At 44.5% G+C, this 12,396-nt stretch overlaps 1 protein-coding gene across 1 annotated transcript in view; it reads left to right on the forward strand.

Moving 5' to 3' along the window:
* Positions 1-12,396, forward strand: part of VSNL1 (visinin like 1) — a 103,323-nt gene that overhangs the window by 43,339 nt on the left and 47,588 nt on the right. The window contains exon 2 of the mRNA XM_038560824.1: positions 1-167. Within this exon, the coding sequence (XP_038416752.1) occupies positions 6-167 (162 nt within the window). The 5' untranslated portion in view covers positions 1-5. The remainder of the gene's footprint in view (positions 168-12,396) is intronic.

Below are 12,396 nucleotides of genomic sequence, written 5' to 3' on the forward strand. Positions count from 1 at the left end.
GCAGGATGGGGAAACAGAATAGCAAACTGGCCCCCGAAGTGATGGAGGATCTGGTGAAGAGCACGGAGTTTAACGAGCACGAGCTCAAGCAGTGGTACAAAGGTTTCCTCAAGGACTGTCCAAGTGGGAGGCTGAACCTCGAGGAGTTTCAGCAGCTCTACGTGAAGGTAAGTCATCTTCAGTCTCTTGTCTTCTCCAGGCCACAAAACACCTCATCTTCCTGAAACATAGCTTCCTAGGTAGGGGGTTGCAACTCCAAGTAGCCCATTTGTTTCAAATGCTGATGATTTGCCAAACAAAAGGGAAAGTAGAAGTTCTTAAAAATGCAGAGGGATGAGTTTTGTTCCGGGCCAAAGTCAAGCAGTTTCTGAATAAGAAGAGTAATAATAGTTCGGTCAAAACATTGACTAGAGGGGTGTCTGGGTGGTTCAGTGGGTGAGCATCAGCCTTTGGCTCACATCGTGATCCTGGGATCCTGGGATCAAATCCTGCATGGGGCTCCCCACAGGGAGTCTGCTTCTCCTTCTGCCTATGTGTCTGCCTCTCTCTGTGTGTCTCTCATGAATAAATAAATAAAATATTTAAAAAAAAATCACTGACTAGAGTTCAAAGGATGACAGTGTTGGGTGAAACTACAGTGGAAATCTCAGATAATAGTGTTTGCTGATGATTATGGACAAACTGTTAATTACACTACAGTTTGGCATGTAAAAGGTAACTGCACCTCGCTCCATTAAAGAGAAAGTACATGGGACGCTTTTTCACCACGAAATGCCCTCCTATTTGCAGAGAAGCAAACAACCTAGATTCCTCCAATAGCACCATTGGGAGGGGGTGGGGAGGTCCAGTATTCATTTGGGCATAAGGTCTACAATGTGGCCTCTTAACTCAGCATTTTGCACTGTTTACACCCTGGAATTTAGATAAAACTATCAGTGGAAGGTATCATTTCAACTGCAGTGGTATAATCTTGGTTCTTCTGAGCTTATCAGTTGTACTGGTTCTAGATTTGGCAAGATCTAAGACATTCCATTTTGTGCGTCAGTATAGCATGTTAGGCTTTTGGAAGAAATGTGTGGTTTTTCTTTGAACTTTTTCTGATGGAAATACCAAATGGAAAATACTACTTTTATCCTTTAAATGTATCGACCATCGATTTGAGTGATGTGAACCATCCAGGTACACCTATGTGTGGGGAATGATTGTATAAAGTATGAACATTGCTTTGACCTCCTGAAGTTGAGAGTTTCACTGAGGCAGTGCTCCAGCGGTCCTATCCTTACCTGTGTACAAGCAGGGGCATGTGTATGAATGCTCCTGGCTACACTGTTTGCAACAGCAAAGCTGGGAAGCAGCCCAAATGCCCATCAAAGGGTGAGTGGAAAATAAACTATGATATGTTCACATAGCAGGCAAAGCAGTTGAACTGTAGCATCACTGAAACATTAAGTGCAAAAAGTCAGTCTTAAAATATTCTGAATTAAACACAGATAAGATTTTTTAAAAATTTTATAGGACTACAAATAAATGCAATAACATTGTGTAAAAAAGGAAAGCAAGAGTGATGAAGACAGGATCCAGACTGATGGCTACATGCAGAGGGGAAGAGGCAAGGTATGGGATAGGGGGTAGGACCACATGATTAGATACATATCATATCTAAGTCATATGACTGTGGTTTTGAGTGATGAGTTTACAGATGGTTGCTACAGCAATATTAGAAACCCAGTAACCATGTAAGAACCACTGATGAGCATCAGTGACCTAGGGTTATCATGAAACCAAAGCTGAGCAGCCAAGGGCCACGGTATACACAAAACTACCTCCTTAAATGTGTGTAGAAAGGTACACCTAGAGTGGCATGTGTGTATAGTATAAGATCACTGTGCCATTTCTAAGATCTAAGACATTAGTTTTTATCACATAGAGCTTTTTCATGTAGAAGTGCTGAGAAATGCATTTATTGTTCACTTGATATAAATTACTTTTGCAGAGAAGTGGGATGATATGCATTTTCCTATATTATTAAACCACTCTCCGTGGTTTTCCAAGTCACATCTTCTCACATTTTATCACCTAGGAGTTAGCCTGAGCCTCACAACTGTCTTCACTCTCAGCCCCAAGGAAAGTACAGACAAATGAGATTTGTCACAGCTACTTTCATATCACTGGAGGTCATGCAAGCTGTCATTCTGTGTTTAAGAAAGCTCTGTGTGCCACATCCCTCACTATTTGTTTAAAATGAGAGAGGTTTGCCTTTGAAGAATTAGTTGAAATGCAGGAAATGAGGTATTTCATTTGCATACTGGAAATATTCAGTGCTGGAAAGCACCAGCCTCAAGATGGGGGTGGGGGTGTGTGTGGGAACATGAAACCCAGCTCAGCATTTTGTGGTACAACTGATGTACCTATAAAACATCATCTCCCTCCTTCACCTCTCCCACCCCACCCGAGAGTGGATTTTTTTATTCCAAGAAGAGAGCATCTGACTTTCTGGATGGAGTTTGGATTCTTGGCAGCCTCTGAACATCCGTGTTCAAACTCAGCCTGTGCTCTTGTGTCAGATCATCAGAAAGCAGGCAAAGTCTCCTTCTCCTTCCAGAGTTGTCCAAGGACATTATACAGGGGAGAACCACAGAGGAAATATGCCATGTACACAGGGAGGGGAAAAAAAGACAGCTTTGAAATGCTAGAAGGAAGAAGCCCAGAGAAAGATGTGGATTATGTAATAAGGCTCAAGAGGAGGGCTGACAAGAAAAGACTTCCTTTAATGCTGCTGAAAAGTGCAAATATTCAGCAAGGCACAGTTCTTATCCTGGTGAATAGATCGTGGTTCCTTCTATCTCAGCGTGGACATTGAGACATCCTGGAATCCACCTGAGCGAGCAAAACTGCCTGTGGCCTCTGCCCTCCTGTGTATGTGGTCAGCCTGGTGTGTCTACTGTTTGTAACCAGCCTGACCCACTTTGGGCTCCAGGAGAGGCACTTTGCTGCCATAGAACCAACCCTTTTGAGGTGTAGGGAGGAGCAGGATAATGAGAGAGGCCCCTCTGCTAGGCCAGAAGCCATAAACTTTCAACTTTAGAAGCCTTTGTATCCAAGATATAAAAGAACCCCTTCATAAGGCCTATGTTTAAAAATGTTTAAAAATGAGGTTCAGGGGCACCTGGGTGGCTCAGTGGTTGAGTGTCTGCCTTCTGCTCAGGTCATGATCCTGGGGTCCTGAGATCGAGTCCCATGTCGGGCTCCTTGCAGGGAGCCTGCTTCTCCCTCTGCCTATGTCTCTGCCTCTCTATGTGTCTTTCATGAATAAATAAATGAAATCTTTAATAAAAAAAAAAAAAACAGGTTCAGAAAAATGAGGCCTAGTGTTACAGAAAGAGTGAAGGTAGGACACATATTAAAGATGGCGTGGCCACTCTCACCACAGCACACAGCCTGGCCTGACGACTGGTTCCATGGCAGCCCACCATCAGCCCCCTCCAGCCCCTCCAACTTACAGCTGCAGGAGCAAGCTTCACAGAACACAGGCCTGGGCACAGCCCTTCCTAGTGTGTTCACTCTTATGTTGTGTAAACCATAATGACCTCATTTTCATCAATGTAAGACCCAGTGATTAGCACAGAGCATGCCGCAGAGCAAGCATCAGTAAGTGTTCGTTGAGTGAATTATATTAAATGCTGGCTGTGTATCTCCTCATGGAGCCTTCTGGTAGGGAATCCTATAGAAATGACTAAAGGATGGGACCTGCCTGCCCTCCAGGGTCTCCTAGGCTAATGGAGAAGGCACAGTTAACCCCAGTCCTAGACAGGATGACATAAATCCTTGTTGGTGGGGGAAGATGAGAAATAGGAGGTTAACTTCTAAATGGACTATTAAATAAGAAGTTAATGAATGCAGTGATGAAAGGCAAACTTTTCTCTTTGCCTTTTAGAAGATAAAACGTCTCTGAGTAGATAGTGTTTACCTTTTCCAAGCTCAGTACCATGTTTATGTTACAAAAATATATGGGAATTCCATTCAATAAGAAATGTTCTAGGCCTAAAGCTTTGGAAATACAAGTCTAAAAAATAAAATAAATATAAGTCTACTCACCAAAACTCTATTTTTAAAAAAGATTTTATTTATTTGAAAGAGAGAGAGCATGTTCATGCACAAGCAGGGGGAGGGGCAGAGGGAAAGTGAGAAGCAGGCTTCCTGCTGAGCAGGGGACCCCCCCCCAACAGAAGGCTCCATCCTAGAACCCCAGGATCATGACCTGAGCTGAAGGCAGATGCTTGACCAACTGAGCCATCCAGGTGCTCCTCACCAAAACTCCTTATTGACACAACTACTGAGAGACATGTATTAAAACAAACAAAAATAAATGATATCATAGAATCTGAGGCATCTAAGCATTTCATGATATATTTTTATATATCATATTTTATATATTTATATATTAGAGTAAGAAAGATTTTCTAGTTAACAAAGTATCACAACCATATTCTATAAATTCTCTATAGTTTCAGAATTTCACTAAAAATTAAAAGAATTTCAGAATTTTACTAAAATTAAAATTAATTTTACTACGAATTTAAATTCTGAAGCTTAAAAACGTATCACTACTTGTTTCCTGAAAGTTACATGCAAACATATAATAAATGTAGGATTTCAGGCATATAATCTTTGTTTTGTAGAATATGAAATAAAACATTTGCATCTCGTTTTTGCCATTTTACCACGTGAAAGTCACTTTGATCAAGTGACTTTGCAAATGAAAAAAAAATCGATCTATATCAATGGGCAATTCAAACTTGAATGTGTTATCAAAATCACTTGGACTGACTATATAATTGGCAGATTGCTGGGCCCCTTCCTCAGGTTGCTGTTTTACTGGGCCTAGGACAGAGCCCCAGCAAATGGATCTCTAGTAAGACCTCACAGATAGTTCTAATGGAGAAAATCCATGCATGACATTTTGAGAAGTACTAGTCTGGAGTTTAACCTGGGAGTATCCTTCGGTAGGTTTCTAGAATTCTGTACACACTGAGATGGTGTATAAAAGTTTGTATCTATGCTCTCTAGGGAGAGCTTTCATCGGATTTATAAAGTGTTCTGTAAGGTGAAGAAAGGTTAAGAATAACTAAAGATGCTCCTAACCATTGTCAGGCTTAACATTCTAATTCCTACAATGGAGACTTAGTGGGTCTTAACTGATGCTAAGACAAATGAAGAAACATCCCCTTTAAAGCTATACTTTCAAATAAACTTCCCTGGCAGAAAATAAGAATGACAGATTCTTATCTGCATCTTGCCAAATTTGTTTCCAGTTTGCAGGTGATCTTTTCCTGATTTGGGGCCAGTTAATTAAGTTGAATTTTGTCCAGAGCACCATGAAAATGAAAATGGGAAGGCCCCAGTGAGATAAAATGCAATTCCTGGGAGGGCACCTGGGTGGTTCAGTGGTTATGCATCTGCCTTTAGCTCAGGTAGTGATCCTGGGGTCCTGGGACCGAGTCCCCACATCAGGTTCCCCGCAGGGAGCCTGCTTCTCCCTCTGCCTGTGTCTCTGCCTCTCTCTGTGTGTCTCTCATGGATAAATAAGTAAAATCTTTAAAAGAAAATGCAATCCTTGCTCTACCTTCCCTGTCCTGAGCACACCGATGTTCCAAGTGCTGTGTATGTCCTGAATCTTCCTTCCTTGGGCCACTGTTGCCTGGTCTGCCATCAAAGAGCTAATAGTCAAGTGTAGGCTTATCATGTACTTACGTGTATGACTGTGAGGGACCATGTAAGACAAGGAAGGGCCTCTGGGCCCAGGGTGGGCTGGCAGGGAAGGTGATATGGAAGCTGATCATCAAAGGAAGGATGTTATGGACATGAGGAGCTACAGGTCTCTGAACACTCAAGAATCTCACTGACTAGAATCCCAAAACCTGGACTAAAAGATGACTGTTGCGTTTGAGAGCATTTTCCTATGGCATCTGCAGGGGGCCCTCAGACTCAGTGTCTCAGGCTGAAATAAAAACAGAACAAAATGAAACAAACACGGACCTCCTGGCAATCCTGCTGAGAAAATGTGAAAAACACCTGTTGAAGAAAAAGCTTGTCCACAGCAGAGGCTCCTACCATAGGCCTCCTCCCTTGTTTCTCCCTCCCTCCCTTTTCTCTCTTGTCCATGTCCCCTTCCTTTGTTGACACTCTAACATGCTTCACTACAATGGTTAGTTCACTTGACTCTCACCTTGGCCTACCATGGAAGGAGACTTTGGAGTAGAGTTCCCTCACTTCAGGGCTTAGTGGTCGGAAGGTCAGGAGACTTGCCCAAAGCTGCAGAGAGACCAGCACAGAGGAGCGCTGCACCACCCTGCAAACAGCATTCTCCTCACCTTGCTATGCATCGTGTATTCTCTTGGCTATATTCAGGAGCAAGCATCTGGAAGCTTCTCTGGTCTTCTTTGTTGCCAGGCAGAATGCCTCCAATGCTCCCTTGTCACTCCATCCTAACTATCCTTCCAGGACTGGCTCAAAACCTTCTTCCTTGATTTCTCCATTTACAAAGCAGGAAGTCTTTTCCTCCTGTTTATTCCAGTGACTTTGGGCCCCCCATCTCCTTGTACAAGGATAGTATGTCTTTACAACACAGTTATGCAAGCTTTTCCCACCTTCTCTCTGGTTAGAGCTCTTCTCCATTCCCCAGAGCCTACACTGCTATTGGTGTTTTACCTGAACACATAAATGCCATGTGGTTTAACCTGAAGGCTAGACATGTACCTGCCTACCATACACTAGCCATGTGACCTTGGGAAAGCCCTGTGCTTAAAAGTTTGTTAAATAAATCAACAAACCACTCTGGCTCTCAGTTGCCTAATCTACCAAATGGGGAGACTGTTTTGAGCCCTGCTTACTTAATGTGAGAGTCAACCAAAGTGCTCTGTAAACAGAGAATCATCTTGCCCAGGAAAGGCTCATCAGTGGCTCGATCTTAGGCACCTGGGCAGGAGAGTGCTTCTGGATTCCAGACTATCCAGTATCTTGGATTGTGGCATCAAGAGCTGGCTCCCCTATGAGATATTTTATCAAAAGAGAACGTGACAGAGATGGCTATTATGGCTTCTCCACATCTGATTCAAATCAATTTTGAAAATAAAACTCTTGGCTCAAAACAGATTTTTGGATGGTCGGTTTTTCAGGGACTCAGACTCAGCCTGTTCCTAAGAGGTAATTAGGAGTAGGCCTTATTAAAAATTTGTTGGGCAGAACTATATACAGAAACATTCTAATTCCTTCGGGAAACAGACATTACATAAGACACAAAATGTCATCCAGATTGGGTTAGTGAGGATGTTGCAATTTTTAGTGAGAACCTGGGAATTCATTTCCATTTGGAATGTTTGCCAACATGATCGAGGCTGCACTTCAACTTGAATTAATGTGGAAAACAAGAGCTAGGAGAAAGAGATGACAATAAAGTTATAGTTCTGAGAAAACCAAGTCCCATGTGAGGCTCCAAAGGCATTTTATTATGGTGAGATTGTCTTAGGGAATAGCTAGCTACCAGAGCGTCTTGCATTAGAGAGAGCATTTATCCCAGAGGGTTGGAAGTGATAACCTTCTCCTGTCTCACAGGGTGTGAAAATATTTTGGATGGCTTCCACACCTTGGGATTTTGCTTTCCGGTGATAGGGCAGGTGTCAGTTAGAGAGGTATCAATGGTCACTGCAGCCATGCTATCCAAAGGAATGCTCTTAGAGGAAACCTCAACTTCTCTGCCCTCAGGATAAGGTTGGAAAGAGCCCTTTAGAAGTTTCTCAGTCCACCCGCCCCCCATTTCCCCCCATTTTACACAGGAGGATACCGAAGCTCTTGGGAGTCAGGAGGCAGCCCAAGATTGAGCTGTTTCTTCATTGCTCCAGTTAACACCCAAAAGGATGTGTCTCAATTCCAGCCTGATGGAGGTTTCAAGAAGAACCTACTCTCCCTTTAGCTATTCTCTAGAGCTAATTGGACAATCCATTTCTCATTGGAAATAGAGCCAAAGAGGCAGAAGTAGCCCATTTCTGTTACAGAATTGGACTTGAAGGTACAAAATCATGTCTGGACCTCTCATTATAAAAGCTGCTTTACATTACTGGATTTTTCTAATCTTTGAGAGGGTGACAGGGGTTTGGATCTGGTACCATTGACTGACTCCCCTTGGTGGGAATCCTTCCTCCCTTCCTGTGGCCCATTGAGCACCTCTGAGAATGCTCTCTGTCCTCAATTATTCACGCTCATGGCTCCACTTGGAATGGGTCTTGGACCATTGATGTTTCCCTCTGAGGGTAGTTATGGAGCTTGAGGTTCCATCCTTGTGACTACCTGATGTAGCTGCAAATCGTCTCCTATCCTGAGGTCTAAGTCACTTCTTCCCTCTCAGATGAAATGTAGTCCTGAATAGGGGAGTGGAAAGGGAGGTCAGCAAAATAGGGCTAAATCCATCTACAAAATGTTCAAGGGCCTCATTAGCTCTAGTGGAAGAGAATCCTTCTGTAGATAGTGATCCAGAGAAGCTCTTAGCTGTCAATCACCTTCAACAAACACTGTCAAGTGGTTTCTATAACAAATCTGTAGTCAAGAGCCATGGCAGGTGCAGAATTCAAGTCAGATTGTCTCCCTTGTTTAAAGGGCTTGCGGCCTACCAGAACAGTTTAAGCGGATAGCTAAAAGATAACAGAGAAAGGGACATTTGTCCCAAAACTGGTGCAGAAATTCCAGGCTAGCAAATTTCTGTATAAATATCTTCACTGAAGATTTCAAGATACCTTGAAATATAGGTAGGATCTGGAGCTTTAAAGATTTTCTTAAGAGGAGGGGCAACCTAAGTAAGGGCACAGAGGTGAGGAGACCAGCAGATGGTATGCGGAATAGCCAACAGCTCTGTTGGCTGAAATGTCGAGTGACCACACAAGTATCAGGGAAAAGTGGGGTCAGACATGTGAGTGGGGCCCCATCACAGAGGTCATCAAGTGCCAGAAAAGCCTGAAAGTCTTGAATGTTGCGGACAAGGTGAACAGATGATTTCCTTTCAAGATGTGTAAGATGACCATGGACATCCTGGTGTTGTATGCTTCTCAAGACCACAGAATGAGAGTACCAGGCATGAGCGGCTAACTTTCATTTCCCTTGTAAGTGTTCTCCGTGACTCAGTGGGTGAAGCTCTAGGAGCTCGCAGTGTGCCCTCAAGCAAATGGCTTAGGAAAGGTTGGCTGAGTCATCCACTGAATATTGATTGTCTGAACCTTGTGTGTGCTGCACAAGACTAAAGACAGAGAGAACCCATAGGTGGGACATCCATGCAAGTCCCCCACCATCTGGGGAGATAAAGCCTTGCAAGCAGACAAATGCAGAGAGCTAAGTGAGGATGTGGGTTGTCAGAGCTTTGGGAGCTAAGGGGAAGGGAAGCAGGGGTCAGGGAGAGTCTGACAAGGCTTCCTGGGCAGTTTGATGCACTAGCTGGGGCCTGAGGTCCCAGGAAAACCTTACACAGACAAAGTGAAATCCAGTCCCTCTACAAAGGGAGCAGGAGGTAGGCAAGGCCATGATCTTGGGATGACTGGGATCCAGGGACCTCTTCCCCTCAGTGGCCGAGGCTGACCCCAGCCCACAGGGCAAGTCCAGTTCTCACCCTGGTCCAGTTCCCAGCAGAGCTGCTGGCTCGGAGCCCTGTACTTCCTTGGGGAGCAAGACTCCCCTGGGCCTTTGTTTCTGTCACAGAGAGGAGTTGGTGGCAATTTGTTGTGAAGAAGGTGAATCTGTTAAATCTCTTGGGGCGAAAACAGTGACATAGGGTGTTTCGTGAAGACCCCAGGCCTGGCTGTGACACACAGCATCTGTGCAGTCAGGCCCCTACACCCATCTCCTCTATAGATGAAATTCCTTCTCTCTCAACTAAAAAGGGAACTCAGCATGTTTGGTTTGAAATTAAACACAAATGGGTTGTTTTATCAGTGTTATTTACATTGTTTTCAGGAAAAAATACAAGATAGTTATTGTCCTATATTTTTGTGTATATAGTTTACACTAAACGGCCAAAAGATGAAAGGTAAGATCATGTGTATTATCATTTTGGGTGTGGGTCCCTCTATCAGAGATTCAGAGAACAGCTTAGAATATGTGCTAGGTATTACCGAAAAGGCAGCTTCTTTTGTGGGAAGAGCAGGCCTGGAGCCAGACATAGCAGTTAGAAAGGGTTGGATGGGGGGGGGGGGGCAGTGTTCAGAGCTGCAAATTCTTGCACAAGGCCCTCCACTTCCCTCCATTTCCCTTGTCTTTAGCTTCCGGAACTGTCAAAATGACTCTTTGTATGTACCTTGCAAGGGCTTGACATTAAAGGTGCTCAGTGAATGCTCAATGTCACTTTCATTAGTACTGGGGCCTTGGGAGCCAGTGACAGGAACATGGGGGTGAGGACTCTGGCCTCACCATGTGCTTATGCAGCAGAAATCTTTCATGGTCTGTTCAGCTTTTTGTGGCCTCAAGTGGCCATCTGCTCCAGGGGACTGTCCCTCCGTTTGGAGAGGGGCTGCCTTGGTTTTCAGTCATGAGAACCTGTCTTCACCACATTTCCCCTGCAACCCCTGCAGGCTGGCCCAGCCGCCACTGCTCTTGTGTGGGAAGAGGGGAAGGGAGGAGGAGAAGCTTGTCCCAGGCCCAGGTGCCAGAGGGAATGTTCCCAGCGGTTGGGGAGGTGAGCCAGCAGAGAGGAGAGTCTTCCCCTTGCTTCCCCTTGCACTTCTCTGCAGCAGACATTAACAGCTCAGAGGTGTTACATGAACTCCAGAGAAAGGCTATGGGAGAGCATGACTTCGTCTGAACAAGGCGCCCAGGCAGGGTCCCTGGGGCATGTGCATAGCCCCCACCCAGCCCCCACCTGATCCAGAGGGTCAGGATCCCATTTGAGGCAGAGCAGCCCAACGCTAGATTTCGAGGCAGGTGGCGGGGACTGTTTCTGCCATCCAGTACAATCCAGTTTACTGTCTGCTCTAGGGAGCTGTCACACACACACATGTTTTGGTTTGAAAATAAAGACAAATGGTTTGTTTTATCAGTATGATTCACAATGTTTTCACAGTCACCTGGCAGGGCAGGGGAGGCACTTGTTGGCTTTACAATATAAAACACCATAGAAACTAGGCACACCTTAGGTCCTTTCTGGAATAAATCAAAAGACGGCAAGATGCACAGATGAATAATAAATAGATGATAATAGCCAACATTAATTGAATACTTATTGAGTGTTAGGCACTGTTCCAAGCATAGCACTCCGCATATATTATTCATTTGTTCCTCAAATGGTATATGAGGATGGTATTATTGCTCCCTCTATTTTACAAATGAGGTAACTGAGGCACAAAATGGTTAATAACTTTCCCAAAGTCATGCAATATTCAAATGCCAGCAGTTGGACTCCACCGCCAGTGCTCTTTCATAGGTAGGTAGATCCTTGATGGAAATCTCGGGGAGTCTGATCCCCACGCATAAGGATGGTTTGTGGTTTATCTAACCATAGCCTTTAATGAAAAACTTCAAATAAATGTCCAAAGTGGTTCCAGATGACTTACAGGTGGAACGTGGCAGGGGGAAGGAGCCGATTCTGCATCCTGGTTCTGCCCCTGTGCTGCTGGGCTGTGGGCAATCCTTTATTCTCCAAGTCCATGTTTCTCCAGAAGGCCTGCTTTTCCTGCCTCCCAGGGTACTCATGGGGGCCAAGGAGGCAGAGTCTGACAGTGTGAGAGCTCCTTGTTGGCTGTGCTTAAGTTGGGTCAATGGGAAACCCAGTGGGTTGACTATCTCTATGAGGGTTGGAGAAGCCCACCACATGAGGAATTATAGCTTCCTTCTCAATCACATTTAATGACCACAAATTATGGGATCATGCCCATAATGGTTGGCACTGACCCAAAGAGATACGAAGGGGTGGCTTGATTAAATGAGGTATCAGACACTGTTTGTTATCTACCCAATGGCCTTCCCCCTCTCTTCATGTCATCCTCTCTGCTTGTGGCCAATCTCCCAATGTAGAAGTTAACATCCAGGTACACATTTTCCTGGTCTGCTTTGCATCTAGGATGTGGGCATGTTACCTGATCCTAGTCAAAAGGGATCTGAGGAAAGATCTGCAGGGCACTGGGGATGGTTGTGGACAAGGTTTTCTTCTCACCCATAGAAAGACTAGCATGCTGCTATTTGTGGTGTCTGCATATGACACCTGGCACAGCTATAGCTAACTTTCAATGATGAAGAAAGATATTGCTTCCAAGATGAACATGGTAGGGTAGAAAAACAGAAAGAGTCAGGGCCCTTGGTGATATCCCAGATCTGCTGGATCAGTCCTGAAACAGTATCTGAAACGTATGGGATTCTTAATCTTTT

This window comes from Canis lupus, chromosome 17 (genome assembly GCF_011100685.1).
Source record: "Canis lupus familiaris isolate Mischka breed German Shepherd chromosome 17, alternate assembly UU_Cfam_GSD_1.0, whole genome shotgun sequence".
NCBI classification, from domain to species: Eukaryota; Metazoa; Chordata; class Mammalia; order Carnivora; family Canidae; genus Canis; species Canis lupus.